This window comes from Cydia fagiglandana, chromosome 18 (genome assembly GCF_963556715.1).
Source record: "Cydia fagiglandana chromosome 18, ilCydFagi1.1, whole genome shotgun sequence".
In the NCBI taxonomy this organism is placed as follows: Eukaryota; Metazoa; Arthropoda; class Insecta; order Lepidoptera; family Tortricidae; genus Cydia; species Cydia fagiglandana.
Window position 1 is genome coordinate 9,061,915 of NC_085949.1, and position 12,211 is coordinate 9,074,125.

The 12,211-nt window shown below is 37.1% G+C and overlaps 1 protein-coding gene and 1 long non-coding RNA gene across 2 annotated transcripts in view; one reads left to right on the forward strand and one right to left on the reverse strand.

Moving 5' to 3' along the window:
- The window catches only part of LOC134673531 (uncharacterized), a 461,710-nt gene that overhangs the window by 217,590 nt on the left and 231,909 nt on the right, over positions 1 to 12,211 (reverse strand). Inside the window, exon 2 of the mRNA XM_063531531.1 lies at positions 10,705 to 11,071. Coding sequence (XP_063387601.1) covers positions 10,705 to 11,071 — 367 coding nt within the window. The remainder of the gene's footprint in view (positions 1 to 10,704; positions 11,072 to 12,211) is intronic.
- The window catches only part of LOC134673532 (uncharacterized), a 207,594-nt gene continuing 205,010 nt past the window's right edge, over positions 9,628 to 12,211 (forward strand). Inside the window, exon 1 of the long non-coding RNA XR_010099495.1 lies at positions 9,628 to 9,679. This is a non-coding gene — a long non-coding RNA (uncharacterized LOC134673532). The remainder of the gene's footprint in view (positions 9,680 to 12,211) is intronic.

The following is a 12,211-nucleotide window of genomic DNA, read 5'->3' on the forward strand; positions in this document are numbered from 1 at the left end:
TTTGCAAAATGGCTCCTTGTGTTCATTTGTTTTCAGATATTCTCAAAGTGTAAAAATGCCGTGGTCAGAGATGGGACTTAATAGATTAACTGTTTATTCGACTAATTAATGGAATAAAAAAAGTTAATCCTCAAATTTTAATCGCGATTAGTTTAGTCGACCTAACATAGATTGAAATTGAATTAATCTGAATATTAATCGAATAAATTATCGATTAAATCTCGGTTGGAAGTTGACAGGGGGCCATTGTTGTACGTAAATGGAATAGGATTTGCATGTAAATATTTCCCACCTTTTCGGGGCGGGGACAAATGGGAACACACAATTTTTGGATGTATTCCTATTTATTCCCGCAGGGAACAGATGGAATAGGATTTGAAAGTAAATATTTCCCATTTTTTCCCACCTTTTCGGGGTGGGGACAAATGGGAACACACAATTGTCAGATGTAATTCCATTTATCCCCGCAGGGAACAGATGGAATAGGATTTGCATGTAAATATTTCCCAATTTTCCCACCTTTTCGGGGACAAATGGGAACACACAATTTTCAGATGTATTCCCATTTATCCCCGTAGGGAACAGATGGAATAGGATTTGCATGTAAATATTTCCCAATTTTCCCACCTTTTCGGGGTGGGGACAAATGGGAACACACAATTTTCAGATGTAATCCCATTTATCTCCGCAGGGAACAGATGGAATAGGATTTGCATGTAAATATTTCCCAATTTTCCCACCTTATCGGGGTGGGGACAAATGGGAACACACAATTTTCGGATGTAATCCCATTTATCCTCACAGGGAACAGATGGAATAGGATTTGCATGTAAATATTTTCCATTTTTTCCACCTTATCGGGATGGGGACAAATGGGAACACACAATTTTCGGATGTATTCCCATTTATCCCCGTAGGGAACAGATGGAATAGGATTTGCATGTAAATATTTCCCAATTTTCCCACGTTTTCGGGGTGGGGACAAATGGGAACACACAATTTTCAGATGTAATCCCATTTATCTCCGCAGGGAACAGATGGAATAGGATTTGCATGTAAATATTTCCCAATTTTCCCACCTTTTCGGGGTGGGGACAAATGGGAACACACAATTTTCAGATGTAATCCCATTTATCTCCGCAGGGAACAGATGGAATAGGATTTGCATGTAAATATTTCCCATTTTTTCCACCTTATCGGGGTGGGGACAAATGGGAACACACAGTTTTCGGATGTATTCCCATTTATCCCCGTAAGGAACAGATGGAATAGGATTTGCATGTAAATATTTCCCAATTTTCCCACCTTTTCGGGGTGGGGACAAATGGGAACACACAATTTTCAGATGTAATCCCATTTATCCCCGCAGGGAACAGATGGAATAGTATTTGCATGTAAATATTTCCCATTTTTTCCCACCTTATCGGGGTGGGGACAAATGGGAACACACAATTTTCGGATGTAATCCCATTTATCCTCGCAGGGAACCGATGGAATAGGATTTGCATGTAAATATTTCCCATTTTTTCCACCTTATCGGGGTGGGGACAAATGGGAACACACAATTTTCGGATGTATTCCCATTTATCTCCGTAGGGAACAGATGGAATAGGATTTGCATGTAAATATTTCCCATTTTTTCCTACCTTATCGGGATGGGGACAAATGGGAACACACAATTTTCAGATGTATTCCCTGGCGTGACAATGTGACTTAACGTGACAGGTGCGACATTTCGACAAGTCTCATTGTTGCTGACGTCACAGGCATCTATGGGCTACGGTTATCGCTTACCATCGGGCGGGCCGTATTCCTGTTTGTCACCATCATTGTATTATTTTTAAAAACTTTATTATATCGGCAAAAAACAGGTATTTCTCTTGCGATGTTTATGATGATAATGATGAAAATTGTCACAAAATTTCAAAGAACTTTCGGTAGGTAATTCTTGAGTTCTGTGTCGGAATTTCGTGACAATTGTCGTATTTCTTGTGACAATTGTGACAAATGTCATTAGCTTCGCAAAATAAGTACTTATTAACTGGCGATATAGTGGAGCTTTTTTTTAATTAACATGTTGGTGGCAAACAACCACACCGCCCGTCTGATGGTAAGCGATTACCGTAGCCCATGGAGGCCTGTGATGTCAATTACAGTGATGTAGACAATTGTTGGACCTGTCACGTCCTAAAACCTATAAAACGATATTCATGACGACTTTTATGACAAAATGCGTAGCCGCCATCTTGGATTATAAAATGGTCATCATTTTCGAATTCTGCACTCCCTAAAACCTATAAATCGACATCCGTGACGATGCAAGTTATCTTTATTTTCAGATCTAACCAATTGCTACAGAATACAAAGGACAAAAAAAGAAGCAAGGAGGTAATGAAACAAGCAAAAATACTGATGATTCCTCGACGCAATTGGATGATTCTTAAATTATGTTCAGATTTTTTTGTCATAAAAGTTTTTATTTTTCACATATAACTCACACAAGCTCCGTGACATTTCGACCTTGTAATTTTTTTAATGATTTTGTTTATCTATGCGTTTCTCACTAGAATAAGTAATATAATCAAGGTATGTTTATGTTTGATGATTGAAATAGTAACTCTAAAAATTATATTTGTGTCTTATATTCCTGCCGAAGACTTTTATTTTTCCTTTTCCTTCTACACAAGTTAGGCCAAGTAATAAGAATTTAGGGTTCTCAATTTTATCTTGACTTCTACATCAGTAAAGCTATGAGGCCATGTTTGGTATCGTTTTCGTATAAATTCACAGTACCAAATTTAGTTATGGTATCACATTGACACCATTCCGAAGTAAAAACATATAAACTTATTAAAATACTTTCTTTTAAACTCCTCTTCACGCTTAAACTGCTGAACAGTTTTAATTTAAAGGTACACATATATTTTGATTCCCGAGACAGGACATAATAAGTTATCTCAAAAATCATCCTTTAAAGGTGTGAAATGTGGTGCAGGGGGGAATTCAGAATTGAATTCTTGAAGTTAATACTTACTGTTTAAGTTTAGGTTTGAAGTCATGTTTTTTATCATTTTCAATTAAATCAAAGATGTAGAATTGTAGACCATCCCAAATTTCATATAAATCGGTTCAGCGGTTATTGATTTTCCGTACAAATTTTCACGCCACTTTTTACACCTTCAAAAGATGATTTTGGTTATAAGATCTATCCTATGTCCTGTTCCGGGACGCAAACTATTTCTATACCAAATTTCAACGAAATCGGTTCAGCGGTTAAGCGTCAAGAGGAGTTTAAAAAATACCGGCCAAGTGCGAGCCGGACTCGCGTATTAAGGGTTCCGTACATTAAGTCCGCCTCGCGCTTGGCTGCACATTTGTAATAGGTTTTCTTGTCATCTTAATAATCGTGATAGGTAAAGGACTATTTTGTGTGTGTGTGTATTTGTGGACTATTTTTCAAAATTTAAGACGTAGTAGTTTCGGAGATAAAGGGGGGGGGGGGCAATGGTCATTTTTTGGATATAAAATCAATTTGTTTACGTTACATGTCCATCTTTGGGTCCCTAATTTACATATATGTACCAAATTTCAACTTAATTGGTCCAGTAGTTTCCGAGAAAATAGGCTGTGACAGACGGACAATATATAAATTGAACCATAGAGACTCACTTAGAGATAAATTCAAGGAAATTGACATAATGACAGTGCACTGTCAATATATTTATGAGAATATTCTGTATGTACATAAAAATATTGTTAATTTTAGGAAAAATTGTGACATTCATAATATTAATACTAGAAATAAACATAAGCTCGCAGTGCCCTTCACACGGCTCCATAAAATTAAAAAATCATTCATGGGTAATTGTGTAAGATTTTATAATAAACTTCCAAACCATATTACTGAATTATCAATTAATAAATTTAAAAATTATGTAAAGCGTAAACTTATTTCTAAAGCTTATTATACCACACAAGACTACATGAGTGATAAAACAACGTGGGATTAATGGTGACTCGAAATAGATAATTCAATGTATGTACTTCTTTGTTAAGTTTTATTGACATTTGTTATTGACATTTAGATTTTATTCTAGAAACATTCTAGACTAGTATTTTTTATACAATTTTTTTTTATGTTTGACGATCTTTTTGTGAAATTCTTAGTATTAAATTTGATCTGTATAATAATCCAATATTACTATGGAATAATATTAACTTCAATAAATTGCTCTGATAATTAGCTTAAGATAATATATTATTATGTAAAACGTTCATAAGTGCTTGTTACTAGGCCTACATGAATAAAGTATTTTTGACTTTGACTTTGACTTTGACTTTGGACAAACATACAGACGCACGAGTGATCCTATAAGGGTTCCATTTTTTCCTTTTGAGGTACGGAACCCTAAAAAAATTGTTTTTAAATTTTGTGGAACACGGCCTAGCACCTTCACTGATGTAGAGATCAAGATAAAATTGAGAGCCCTAATTAAAGTTTCAAGAGCGGATATCTCAAAAACTATTCAATATATGGAAAAAATTGACTAAATAAACTTGTAACAAATTAAATTTACTTTCATTTTGTATAAGTGGCCATGTCGCTAAGATGCATAGTTTCCGAGATATAATCGAAAAACCGGAAAATGGGATCTTCAAAGCCCCCTCTCTCCCCCCCCGCTCAAGGGCTACGGCCGAGGACTTTTGATATGTTCACCTCCTAACTTGTCCAAACCAAGTTACGGAGTCAAAAATTGTGTTCCGAGCATTTCCCTCTACAACTAATTTGAGCATTCGTTGCCTGACCTAGTAGCGTATTGCATTTCTTTAAAAACTTTTCTGTAAAAGGTTGACGGGTGTTGGGTGTTTATATGGTTTTGGTCGATTTTTATCATTCGCATCGCCCATGATGACTTACTAGAATTACGAGCACACGAGACAATAATAGTAGTTTGACAAACCTTGGTTTTCAAGAGGTATTTTATATTGACATTTGCTGTCACAAATTTGCTGTCAGATTTAGTCGCAAACCGCACGCAAAGTGCACACAAATGTGTCGACACCTTGTTACGGAAAAGTGTACACACGGCGACGACACTTTGTTTCGAAACAATTCTAGACACATTGTGTGGACTCTGTTACGACACATTTGACATTTAGTTACCACTTTGATGATTCTGCGACTGGAATGGTTATATGGGACACCCATGTTACAACTGTATTGATAAACGTCCGGGCGTAAAAAACGGTACACTTTATCATCTCAGAACTCAATTATTGACGGTGCATATGCGAAATGTGGACTAGCTATCCCAATTAAATAAAACACAGTCCAACTGGATGCATTTCGATTCGAATAATTGAATCGGTTCTTTTCGACGTATGTTTGTTTTGTCGCTTGAATAACAAAATTACTAAATCGAGTTTCCAAGTTTGTTTTATTGGTTATTTGAGTGATATCAAAATGTTTTGTATAATACATATTTTAGGTGTTGGGGAGAGCCACGGGAAAAGCGGGTCTAAAATTGCCGGGGGTAAGTTGTTCAGATGAGAATAGAAATGCATCATGATCCGTGGTTATTAAATGTAACTACGGCCCGCAGTTATTTTGAAATTATTTCTACTGTAAACATGAGCGTTGCTGACCCTTTTTAGGGTTCCGTACCCAAAGGGTAAAACGGGACCCTATTACTAAGACTTCGCTGTCCGTCCGTCCGTCCGTCTGTCACCAGGCTGTATCTCACGAACCGTGATACCTAGACAGTTGACATTTTCACAGATGATGTATTTCTGTTGCCGCTATAACAACAAATACTAAAAACAGAATAAAATAAAGATTTAAATGGGGCTCCCATACAACAAACGTGATTTTTGACCAAAGTTAAGCAACGTCGGGAGTGGTCAGTACTTGGATGGGTGACCGTTTCTTTTTTCTTTTTTTTTCTTTTTTTTTTGCATTATGGTACGGAACCCTTCGTGCGCGAGTCCGACTCGCACTTGCCCGGTTTTTTGAATTTGCTGACTAAAAATAGTAGCCCGTAGGCGGTGCTAAGCATATCAAGTAACGAGAATTTCTCAAGATGAATGTGAATATTTTGGTTTTGTAGGCGGACCTAATCCCTGATATTTGAAATACGTCAGTAAACAAAATCTACACTAAGCATTTCTACTTTGGAACTTTAAGCATTGAGCGTTCCGCAAAGCATTTTATAGAAAAAGCAAGTAATGAACATTTACCCCAACTGAAATCTTGCGCAAAGACTAAATTGAAATAAAACACTTAGGTCCCAGCAAAATTTGCTAGTGCAAAAGAAAAGCCGAGACCACCCAAGAGCCATTCAAACCGTAAAAGTTCTACGAGCCTACATTCCGGGCATTAATATCCTATTCGACCGATGTGATGCTGTCCCGCTTCCGGAAGAATTTCCGTCTCTTTTCCCAGAATGCCCTCGTTGTGGGAAATTACCATTGCTCTGTACATTTCTCAATTATTTTTGTAATGGCCTTGTTTTCCTGTCGGAGTCCTGCAATATTGGTATGGATTCAATGTTCCTGTTCCCAGTTCAATTTATAAAAGAGCTTTTCTTTTAAATCCATCTTCAGACGTTCACTTAACATTGTATCTCTTGTTGCACTGGGCATTTGGTATCTTTTGCTGTTGTGGTTAAATGAAAAGGGCCCTTCATGAGGTATTGTTGAAATCTAGAAAGCCATGGATATAAACATGATATAAAAGGGATTTTGAGGAAAAACATAAGCAGCGGATGGTGTAGGTATCGATCGACAAGTGCAAGAGCGGCATTGTGAGTTAAATAGCTACCTAATGATTTTGGCCTACAACAGAACTATTATTATGATTGTGTACAACCATAATATTTGCTTACTCGTGCAGACACATTTATAAGTATTTAATGTAAACTGTTTGTAGATTTTTTAGGAAATATCATTTGTTTATAAGATATGTTGGTTTAGTGTTTAGTCGGTGACAAGATGGGGTCACAAGTTGTAAGAAAAATTAAATAATGAGATTTGGAACGTAATTAAAATTTTAAATTTTGTTTTGGCTTTCGGGAAAGAAAATTATTTCAGCTGAAATGTAGGTTCAAAGCATTTCCTAGGACCTTGTGTACCTACTGCTAATTATGCCTTCACTTCCGGGTTTTATGAAAGCCTTGATGCTATTCATAAGATTCCGTATTTGCCGTATTTATAACACCCAGGAAATTTTAATATTTCGCCCATGTAAACTAGCTCTTAGCTAGCAGAAAACGTGATTTTGTGTTTGTTTTTTTATAAGAGATTCTTCAGTAAAATCGCGTAAATTTTAAAATATGAAATTAATTTTACTCTTGTTCATTAGAAATTTTATCTCAAACATAATCATTAACACATTCGGTGCGGCAGCGCAAAACCTAAACTTACTGCCAGTGCTATACGAGTCATATAGTTCCCGTATTGAGAATGTCAAGCACGACCTATATTTTCCCGTACCATGTCCTGACTTTAAAGGTCCCTACAGACCTGGAATGTTATCGATTTGAACTAAAAGTCATTCTAATCAATAGGCTATACCCTTGTGTATATACAGCTGCCGTCGCCCGCGGATCTGTATAAAATTACAAAAGATATAGGCATTTTTCAAAACCCTTAATTTTACGGGAATATACTTCCCTTCCGCACAGGCCGTATATAACAGTAGTGATGGGATACTAAAGAATCGATAACGACTTTTATAATCGACAAAATATTTACTATCGTCATGGTATCTGTACGTGTTAAAAAAAATATCATTCATCCTCATATAATTATAAAAAGGGATCGGACTTTTAGAATAGGTAATATTATTTTTTAACAAGCAGAAACGTCAGCGAACGATGCTATTAAGTTTAGAATAAATTTAAAAGTGGAAAAATGACTGCCTTTACAGTAAATTACTGTACACAGTAATTTTCAATATAGATGTCATAGTCTTGAATTGTCGCATTAATACGTCGTATCGACGCGGAAACGTGAACAATGCGCAGCACTATGACCAATCTGAGCGCTGCGTACCCACCTTTCGGTACGGTACGGGGTGATGGAGTACGGATAAAAAGTACCCGTGCCGCGCTACAGAAAAAAAATACCTTTCAGTGCGTTACGCAAAAATACTTCCCGTACATTTTTTTTTAAATAGAATTTACTTGAAGTTAGAATATCTGGAGTATAGTCATCTTTTTCTTACTTACACGAGAACATAGAAAAACCACCGTCGCACCGGGGGTAAGACAAGCGCAGATAGCTGCTGCACCGGCGGAAAGTCCAATATAGCCAAATGCTTCCCGTAACGCAGCGAATGCGTTAATATGTTTTTCCAATTCAGTAAAAAAAAAACCACAGTTTTGAATACCTACGTAGTGTACTTGGAATTTTGTTGCGTTTTTCCACAATATCATATATCACGCTGTTGCATTATAAATGCATGGAAAAATATTGCAAAAGTTGGTGCAGCGAAGAATTTATATACAAAGAAAATTGCACCGGAAGATAAAGCACAGCGGATGTGATTTTTACAAAATTGCTGTTAAAGCCCACTGTTGTATAGAGAAATAAGTACCTAAGCATAGAGTGCTCACTCCATAGCTTGGCAAAAAAGAGTAGAAATTATAACCGGGCAAGTGCGAGTCGGACTCGCGCACGAAGGGTTACGTACCATAATGCAAAAAAAGGCAAAAAAAACGGTCACCCATCCATGTACTGACCCCGCCCGACGTTGCTTAACTTCGGTCAAAAATCACGTTTGTTGTATGGGAGCCCCACTTAAATCTTTATTTTATTCTGTTTTTAGTATTTGTTGTTATAGCGGCAACAGAAATACATCATCTGTGAAAATTTCAACTGTCTAGCTATCACGGTTCGTGAGATACAGCCTGGTGACAGACGGACGGACGGACAGCAGAGTCTTAGTAATAGGGTCCCGTTTTACCCTTTGGGTACAAAACCCTAAAAAGTGGCAACACTGTAGTGTCGTCCCGTTTTCTTATATACACATATTGGTTTGAAAGGGACGACATTATAGTGTTGCCACTTTTTCTTTTCTTTTACTTTCTACTCTTTTTTGCCAGGCTGTACTATAAACTGTGCAATATAGTGTTTACTACTACTACTAAAATTATATTACAACAAAAAAGTCAGTACATGAATTCACGACATCATGACCCTCAGTGATGAGGAAACCGATGCAAGGAGGAGGACATGAATTAAATTTAACCTATATACATGTTAGTAAAGTTTTTGTAATTATAAATAAATCGATTACATTTTTATTCTCACTTACTCACTTTTTCTTTTTACTTGTTGTATATACTGACTTATAACGATGTGTTATTAATAATAAATTTAATAAAAATAAAAAAATTCTTATGTTCACTGGATAAAAAGTTAAAAAGTTTTTTTTACTTACTAACTTTTATAACTCAAACCACACGAGAGTACTTTTAAAGATTTTAGTAACTCTTTACTGTCGCACCTTCGTCACTAGAGTAGACAGAGTCAATAAACCTTTTTGTGCAAAGATTGACATGTACATTCAAGACCTATGTCCTTATTGTTAAGGCTTGACTGATTTATTATTTAAGCTATACATATATTTTTAGCGCTGGTGGCCTAGCGGTAAGAGCGTGCGACTTGCAATCTGGAAGTCGCGGGTTCAAACCCCGACACGTACCAATGAGTTTTTCGGATGTACGAAATATCATTTGATATTAACCAGTCTCTTTTCGGTGAAGGAAAACATCGTGAGGAAACCGGACTCAATAAGGCCTAGTTTACCCTCAGGGTTGGAAGGTCAGATGGCAGTCGCTTTCGTAAAAACTAGTGCCTATGCCAATTCTTGGGATTAGTTGTCAAGCGGACCCCAGGCTCCTAAGAGCTGTGGCCAAATCGGGACAACGCGAGGACGAAGAATATATTTTTAGCGCTGTTTGATCGATGTTTATCACTCTACAATCTTCAGGCGATAAGAGTGACTACAATAGTAAAGGGGCCCACTGATTATCAGTTAGCCGGACGATATCAGCCTGTCAGTTAAACGCAAAATTTGACAGCTCCGAACAACTGACGGGCTGATATCGTCCGGCGAACTGTTAATCAGTGGGCCCCTTAAGTTGCGGAACGTACATAGGTACTCGTACTTAGACAAATAAAATGTATCTTTAACATTATCTCGGTTTCCGTACACTGCTGTAGACACACGTCTCAAAGTAAATAATTTCGCGATATATATTCTCATTGCGGCCGTACAGTCGGCGACAAACTCGTTACGTTGAAAAATTACACTAATGTGGTACTATATTAACTCCCCTTTCCGCGGGCCCTTAACCCCAAGACACCGTTATTTCTCCGCCTCATAATAAAGATCAATTTCTTCGTACTTCGCGTGAAAGCATATTTGTCCGACCAGGATTGAATTACTGTTATGGCGCCATCGCTCGAAAAGATTGGCCTACAGTCGAGGAAATGGCGTTAATATTAATAATACTTAATATTAACAAGTTAACACATATGCAGTGAAAGAATAAGGATCAAAGTCAAATGGCGTTCTAATAGTTTTAATCTTCTGTCGAAAGATGGCTACAGTGGCTACATGAATCACTTGGACAATCCGCCTCTATACACTCTGTTATCTTTGATGTTATCTAGAAAAAAGGGCAAAAAATAACGTACCTGAAGCCATTTCACCCTAGTGATGTTCTCCTCCGTCACCGTAAACGCTCGCCTCTCCCCCGCCTTGTACGTTTCATCGTAGTACAGGTACTCCGTAAACGTCAGCCCAGTAGTGGTGTACTGCTGCGTGAAGTATATCGATATAGTTCCCGTGTCGTTCAAACGCTCGATCACCCACTTGCACTTAATTGGCGTCGTGAAGGCGTTCGGGAAATTAGGAGTATTAATAACGCCAAAGGAGCCTATTGGGCCTTTAAAGTGACCCCCACATGTTTGGGGGCCTTGGTGTTCTCGGTCTTTTTCGGAGTAGACGGTTGGTACTATAGAGGTGATAAGTGTGATGCCGATTAGCCGGTTCATGGTTAGCCTGAAACAAGAAAAATACGAATATGAGTTTTGTGGTTGGTTCAGCATAGTCTCTACACGGTTCATTAAAAGTTGTAAAAAAACGCCAACTGCTCTGCTTTCTTTGTTTTTACTAATTCAAACCCGTAGCGGAATCATTTCCTGGTTACGTCTGTTCTACTTTAATATTTAAACGCTCCCTGCATATACTACCGAAACTAGATTGTAATTGTACCTGCAGAATTTTATATCCAAACTATATAAAATCACTTAGAAATAAGACACATGTCTTAAGTGCTAAATTTGATTCCCATAATTATCACCTCTTTTGCCTTCCCTATCAAGCAAACTAGTATTTATAAGTACGTTATACCGATTGGATGATTGCGCTCAGATTAGTCCAAAATATATTAGTGCCTAAATTCGGATTATGTGTAGACATCCTCCCGTATATCTGTGCCTCGGGAGAGCTAGTCGATAGAAACTTTAAGTCTAACGACCCATATTTTACTAAACGCTAGACAGCCGTGAGATCCTTTGCCAAATTGTTACAAATTTAATCAATGTCTAGACTGAATACGTGCACTAACAGTTTGACTACAAGTGACTAGTTTGTTAAAGGTACATACATACATACATACTTAATAAAAATATTTTAAAATGGTCTCTAGTATGTAAAATATTGAAAATGATGATGCCCACCGGTAGCAAAACAATTTTAAATTTACGAACATTAACAGCCCTGTTACAAGCCAGCATAATTTTTCTACTTACCCACCAAATTAACAGCCGTATTCGAACAATGAGATACGTCAAATACTAGATATTGAAACGATATGGATTAGATATGTCAGTGTCAAACAAGTGTCAAAAGTGACGGTTTTGTTTGAAGAAATGCCAATTTTGACACTTGTTTGACACTGATATATCTAATCCATATCGTTTCAATATCTAGTATTTGACGTATCTCATTGTTCGAATACGGCTGTAACTCCCAACTTCATATTTGACACAAACACTTTTCAGCGTCACAGTTTATAAATAAGTATTTTAAGCGCTGAAAACACACAACCTAGTTCCTAATCCTGTGTAAAACAAATAACAGTCGGCACGGAGTTGTACGTAATCTAAGCAAATACTTAAATTGGTAGTTTCGTTCGAG